The 7,490-nt window shown below is 31.3% G+C and overlaps 1 protein-coding gene across 1 annotated transcript; it reads left to right on the top strand.

Moving 5' to 3' along the window:
- The first annotated feature begins 4,928 nt into the window (after positions 1 to 4,928).
- LOC105132387 (40S ribosomal protein S13-like) lies at positions 4,929 to 7,241 on the top strand. Its single transcript, XM_011035864.1, has 5 exons — positions 4,929 to 5,043; positions 5,147 to 5,219; positions 5,694 to 5,832; positions 5,938 to 6,124; positions 6,821 to 7,241. The coding sequence occupies exons 1-5, from the start codon at positions 5,021 to 5,023 to the stop codon at positions 6,852 to 6,854; spliced, it is 456 nt and encodes a 151-aa protein (XP_011034166.1). The 5' UTR covers positions 4,929 to 5,020; the 3' UTR covers positions 6,855 to 7,241.
- The last annotated feature ends 249 nt before the right edge of the window (positions 7,242 to 7,490 follow it).

The raw sequence follows: 7,490 nt of genomic DNA, 5'->3' as shown, positions 1-7,490 counted from the left end.
TTTTTTATTTTGAAAAACTATTAAGTTAATATTGTTTTGTTATTTATAATGATTTTAATGTTGTTAAATGAAAAGTAAATACATCAAAATTTTACAGAAATATTTTTATATATTTTTAAATAATAAATTATTTTAAAAACACTCTCAACAATAATTCCAACACACTCTAGTGTCATTGCTGTTGTGAAATTACACGTCTCCAGAATCTTATGAGTTGTTTCAAATGACACAAAATGTTATATAATCACTAAAGTTCGTGTATAGATTCTCATCTAATAATTGGACTTGGACGTATGTTTGTATGTTTGTTTTTTATGGTATTTTTATTTTTTATAATAAACCCCACCACTAAAATTAAAAAGTATCCCAGCAAAAATATGAATTTATTATTTTTATTTTTATATTTTTCGTGAAGAAGAGTTATACCCTACATCAAGCACAAAAATAGAAGTAAAAACAAACACATCTCTCATCCCATGAAAATTCACTTCTAGCATTAAAGATTGATTCGAAAAGACCTAGCATGTTTTTTTTTTAAAAAAAAAATCCTCAGATTCCTCATATGGAATGCATGAACTTCACATGCTATACACTGCCGCTACTGGCATTTTACGAAAAAGATTTGAGAATGCAGTGTCCGCATGAAGAAGTCCAATTAGTGAGGAGATTTTATGCTGCCTGAAAAGAGGCAGCACAAATAATGGTTCAGGATTATAAATGGCCTGTACTGACGGAGAAGGTGCCTGTGCTCGCGAGTTCAGGTTCCCTGTCATGTGATGTTGCTTGGCTGGACACCCTTGAATATGAACTCGATTAAGAGGGCAGCATGTGAACTTAGCATCCACGTTTTTCTTGTCTCTCCCTTTGAAGGACGAAGGGCCCGATCTCCTTTCCATGGACACGGGAAAATGAGACATTCTTGTCCGGATCACTAGCTGTACAAGACCATGCAATGGTGAAAGATTTCGCATGATGTTTGCAAGAGCCAATGAAATTCGATCCGGAGCCTCCAGGGATTGTCCTGGATTTATACATGACATGATTGGTGACGCGGCACAACACAATGAAATTCGATCCGGAGCCTCCAGGGACTGTCCTGGATTTATACATGGCATGATTGGTGACGCGGCACAACATTTATTTTTTTTCAAAAAAAAAATATATATTTTATTTACTGAGACTAGCATAGTTTTTTTAAAAATAAAAAATATTATTTTAATATATTAAAATAACATTTTAAAAAATAACCATTATCATAATATTAAATAAATAAAAGCCAACTAATTTAACCATATCAAGAATTTCATGGGTTTTTTTTTTCAATAGTTGTAATTAAATTACATAATAAAAACAAGAACTATTCAAATAGTTGTTATATTTTTCTATCTAAGTTGTAAAATTTATAACACGGTCTGTTCTCTATACAAATATAAAAAGGAATGGAAGCTCATTATTTGTGACAAAGAAGAACCGATAATTATTGATTCCTTGTAATGTTTGATATGTGTTTGATATTGTAATGTTTAGTATTTTTTACTTGAAAATATTTAAAAATATTTTATATAGTATATGAAAACTATCAAACCACACTAATATATATATATATATATATATTCGTTGTAACTAAAAAGGAAAAAAAAATAAAGCAATCAGATCAATAATAGCCGCTTTAAGTTTTCAATCAAACATCTTCATACAAGATAAAAGACAAAACCTCCTCCATCTGATTTTTGAAAGTTCGTTTATCATCTCACGGTACGAGGATCAAAATGACACGTCTTATTTATTTTCTATTTTAAAATATTGAATTTCACTCCAAACATGTCTCGGATCTTTTTTTTTTAAAAAATAAACATGTTTTTTTTTCTCTGTTGATTCTCTTTCTTTTTATCCTCAAATAATATACTATCGACAACCTCACAACCATGCACAATGTTTTTGGGCCACGGTTCTGGACGGGTTTGGTATGTGCCTAGACCTGTCCCAGATGTCACGGGCTTATTTTATTTTATTTTAAAATTAATCGTGTAAATATTTTTATGTGCACAAAACATCCACAAAATTATATATATATTTAGTATTACTGTTCAAGTATTTTTTAAAAAATTTAAATTATATTTTATTTTTTTCAATTTGTGCTTCATTTTTTTTTAAAAAAAATTATATATTTTATTTACTGAGACTAGAATAGTTTTTTTAAAAATAAAAATTATTAGTTTAATATATTAAAATAACATTTTAAAAAATAACCATTATCATAATATTAAATAAATAAAAGCCAACTAATTTAACCATATCAAGAATTTCATGGGTTTTTTTTTTCAATAGTTGTAATTAAATTACATAATAAAAACAAGAACTATTCAAATAGTTGTTATATTTTTCTATCTAAGTTGTAAAATTTATAACACGGTCTGTTCTCTATACAAATATAAAAAGGAATGGAAGCTCATTATTTGTGACAAAGAAGAACCGATAATTATTGATTCCTTGTAATGTTTGATATGTGTTTGATATTGTAATGTTTAGTATTTTTTACTTGAAAATATTTAAAAATATTTTATATAGTATATGAAAACTATCAAACCACACTAATATATATATATATATATATATTCGTTGTAACTAAAAAGGAAAAAAAAATAAAGCAATCAGATCAATAATAGCCGCTTTAAGTTTTCAATCAAACATCTTCATACAAGATAAAAGACAAAACCTCCTCCATCTGATTTTTGAAAGTTCGTTTATCATCTCACGGTACGAGGATCAAAATGACACGTCTTATTTATTTTCTATTTTAAAATATTGAATTTCACTCCAAACATGTCTCGGATCTTTTTTTTTTAAAAAATAAACATGTTTTTTTTTCTCTGTTGATTCTCTTTCTTTTTATCCTCAAATAATATACTATCGACAACCTCACAACCATGCACAATGTTTTTGGGCCACGGTTCTGGACGGGTTTGGTATGTGCCTAGACCTGTCCCAGATGTCACGGGCTTATTTTATTTTATTTTAAAATTAATCGTGTAAATATTTTTATGTGCACAAAACATCCACAAAATTATATATATATTTAGTATTACTGTTCAAGTATTTTTTAAAAAATTTAAATTATATTTTATTTTTTTCAATTTGTGCTGTTAAAAATATTTTTAAAAAAATAAAAAAATATTATTTTAATATATTTAAAAAAAAATAAAAAATAATTTTTACTATCCCTCAAAAAAGACTCTATAACCTTGAAACGTGATTAATAAAACTAAACTTTGTCTTCCTCCAACAGTAGCCCAAACCCAGTCAACCCCACTAAAATTACTACAAAGTCAACGGACTATTAAAAAAGCGAAAAATAAAAAAAGCTAATAGGAAAATCACGCATCGTGCGGAAGAATGAATTTTAGGTGATATAGATAGCATTGTTTTATGTTTGTTTTTTAATTTTAATGCACTGTTCATGTATCTTAAATTAAATAGTTTGTAATTTCAAAACTTAGTGAAAATAATACTCACGTTTAAAAAATTGATAATATATCTCTCTCACATTTTACAATAGAAATAACACATATAAAAGAGATACAAACATATTTAATTAAACAAATCAGAGACAAAAGCATCAAATAAATATAATCATGTAATAATTTTATATTGGATTTCTATATCTTTAATACTTTACATTATACTACTGATCAACACGAGCACAGAGAAAATAGTTTTTTTTTAAAAAAAATGAAAAGATAAAACTAAATGCCACATCTCACAGTATGGATTTTTCCCGCGTTTCCTAGAGCAATTAAATTTCAAGTTGTCCGTAACAAATAATCTTTACATAACTAGAGATTGTATGTTATTTAATATCAAAAGAAAAGAAAGAAACACTTTCCCTCCTCCTCTTTCTCTGTTAACTTGCCTTGGTGCGTGAGCCACTTACAAGAAAAAGGAGACAATAATAGAGTGCTAAAAGGACCCGACTTTCTCCAGCAATTATTTGCACTTTCCACTTCCTTTTGAGGAGAACTAAGTAAGTCCACCTTTCTTCTGAGACCTTGTCAAGTCACGGCCATGTTTTTATTTGTTGCATAGATAAAAAAGACATTTTATTTTTTCCCAAGAAGGTATTTGAGTATGTGCTAGTGGTTTTTTTAAGGTGTTTTTTATATAAAAATAAATTAAAATAATATTTTTTATTTTTTAAAAAAATTATCTTTGAGACAAATATATCAAAAAAAATTAAAAAATCATTAAAATATTTTAAATCATTAAAAAAATTATGATTTCAACGGTGACTGAACTCTATGAGATTGCTGGGCTGATTTCTGCATGCATCCAATTCTACATACAATGGTGTAATTTGGTGTACGTTTTATGGGCTCAAAAAGCAGAATGTGGTTGGGCCCCATTTGATTTCATCAAGTTATGGGCTAAAATATTGTCAAGATAGACTGCATTCTAGGAGATTGTAAACGACAGCTGACTTGATTTTTAATCGATCACAGCCGACATATTCGCTTATATTTCTCAATGCAAGAGTGGATTCTTGTACCTCGACTCATTTCCTAAATCAAAAACAATAAATCGGAGACAACCTTTTCAAGATTTTTGATGTTTTATTTAAGAAGAAACAATTCTAAGACGATGAAGCTTTGGTCCTGGGATTCCTCTGAACCAAGTTTAAGTTTCATTGCAGCTAGAGCCATGACTTGTCAGTGTTGCTGCTGCTGTCGTTAAAGCACTGGAGTAAAAAAGAAAATACTGTGCTCTGTGACTAGGGTTTTGATCTTAACAAACTATTAAACACAAAATTACAAACTAGGATTGTAGTCCTTTCGGTTTATTGCTGGCCCAACCCAAAATAACCATGACCTGGAAGCTGGACAGTTCCATAAGGTCCAAAAAACAGAAACGAAAATTCCCAAGGACTAACCCTCGTTTTTCGTCTACTAGGTTTGCACAGAGCCACTAATAAGGAGCTGGGCTAAAGTGACTCCGAAAGTAGCAGCGAATCTCCACAGTCGTTGCCATGGGTCGTATGCACAGTAAAGGGTTTGTTCCTTTACCTTGACTGATTCCCTCAAACAATTTTATGATTTTCAGTTTGAAACCTAACTCAAGAACCCATTTGATTTATTTTTTTTTGTTTATACAGCAAGGGTATCTCAGCATCTGCTCTGCCATACAAGAGGACCTCACCTAGTTGGCTCAAGATTTCTCCTCAAGATGTGAGTAAACCACTAAAACCCTACAAGTTTTTCTTAAGCTTTTATTTGTTTTTAATGTTTAGACTATCGTGTGCGGCATTTCAGTTCTTTATTTGATTGGTGAAAACCATGGCTTCCTTGCATACGTTTAATGGATGGGATTTCTTTGTTTGTGTAGATTTATTTTGTTCTTGAAATGCTAATTGAAAATGAATCTTTGCGCTTGCAATCCTTTTTTTCCCTTCACAAGAGCAGTTGTTTCTTCTTGTTACTGAAAATATAATCTCATCACTGAAGATCAGGTCAAGTTTGCGACAGTAGTATGTACTGCATCAAATGGGGAACTTTTATTGAAGTTTATGTGGAAATTGCAGTGCTGGGAGCTTTTACTTTTGGCCATCAATCGCAACCATTAGATTGATTTAGTTGTTATTCAGACAAGTTCTGTGCGTTTTTTTTTTTTTAAAAAAAATTGTTTTTGTCATGGTCACTTAGGTTGAGGACAATATCTGCAAGTTTGCAAAGAAAGGTTTGACACCATCTCAAATTGGTGTTATCCTTCGTGATTCTCATGGTATTGCTCAAGTGAAGACTGTTACTGGCAACCAGATTTTGAGGATATTGAAGGCCCATGGTACATATTTTATTCATGTTCTTTTTACTACAGCAATACAACATTTCAATGAGGAATGTCGAACATCTTTATTGCATTTAATTGTAATTATTATACGTTTGTTAGGGCTTGCACCTGAAATTCCTGAGGATCTGTACCACCTCATTAAGAAAGCAGTTGCTATTAGGAAGCATCTAGAGAGGAACAGGAAGGATAAAGATTCCAAGTTTAGGTTGATTTTGGTTGAGAGCAGGATTCACCGCCTTGCTCGCTATTACAAGAAGACCAAGAAGCTTCCACCAGTCTGGAAATAGTGAGTATATATGTTTCTTTCTGCAATGATAATTTAAAGGTGCATTATACTCAGACAAGTCAATATTCATTAGCATGGATTCACCTAGCACAATAATTTGGATCCTAACATGCGAATGTAGGTGGATATGTCAATTACTCATGGAATGGGGCTTGATTATAGCATGGCCTCTACCAAATTCAAGGAACCTCTGCTTATTTTTTCTTTTACATTCTAATTTGGAGTGATGTTGCCCTCTTCTATACTGGCTTGAGTTCATATGCAATGATTTGAGTTAATCACACTGTATCTCCTTAATATCGAATGTGATAATGGAAGTGGGCACACAATTGGGTGCTGACTCTTTTTTTTGTCGTTACAATTGGTTTTTAGCTTATAGATTCAACTGCATTCATGGAAACACATGGCTGGAATACTGCATGTTTCTTCAAGAACGACACAATCTAAATTTTCAATTCAGATTGATTTCATGCCTTTTCAGCTTGCTGTCATTTCCGGGTCATAAAGTAGCTTGTATGGCTGAAGGGTTGATAAATAATTAATTTAACTGTTTTTCCCTGACAAATCCCCTTTCTTTAAAATTGGTGATTGAATTAGCTTATAAACCCTATCTACAGTTCATATACTTTGGTTTCATATTTGTAGATTTGTATCATGTTTAGTTGTAGTGCTGATCGAGCTCTTCTTTTCCTGCAGTGAATCCACCACTGCTAGCACTCTCGTGGCATAGGCGAGATATACTTGGTTTTAGTTGTCAGCACGTCCTTGAACTCAAATCTCGGATGTGCCGATCTCAGCCTTTTGATGCTTGCCGATCTCATTTTTGTAGATCTTAATTCATGAATATTGCGAGATGCTTTGACAGTCAGAATGTTAACCTCAATGTTTCTTAATTTCGGCTTCTGTTTCGATGTCTTTTATGTTGCCAGTACTGTCGGGATTCCAAATTTGAATAGATGCTGAATTTAATCGTTGTCAAATTGGGCAAATTTTGATGCGTAATTGTCAGTGTGGAACAATTTTAGGTTTGAATTTGCGGTTCTTGCCTGGAAATTTAATACTAGGGGCTACACGTGCATTTTCAGATTATCGAATGAAAAGTAGCCTTTGTTTCTTACCGCAAGTACTTCGCGGCTTCTCAGTTTCAGTGAAAGATAAGCATTTTAACCATAGTTTTAAAGCGGCTCGACGGGTTAATTCAAAACTTGGTTAATTTAGGATTAGAATTGGGTTGAGTTGGAAAAAAAAAAAAAATCTAGTATTACCTGATGGATTGACAAAGCAATCCTACAATATCCTATTAAAATTCTACAATATCCTATTAAAAATCTGATTGTAATTTGTTGGTTTATTTTGTTACTAAATG

The sequence above is a fragment of the Populus euphratica genome, unplaced genomic scaffold (genome assembly GCF_000495115.2).
Source record: "Populus euphratica unplaced genomic scaffold, PopEup_1.0 scaffold2.1, whole genome shotgun sequence".
In the NCBI taxonomy this organism is placed as follows: Eukaryota; Viridiplantae; Streptophyta; class Magnoliopsida; order Malpighiales; family Salicaceae; genus Populus; species Populus euphratica.
The sequence above is the reverse complement of the archived record's forward strand: the minus strand, read 5'-3'. Positions and strand labels throughout refer to the sequence as shown.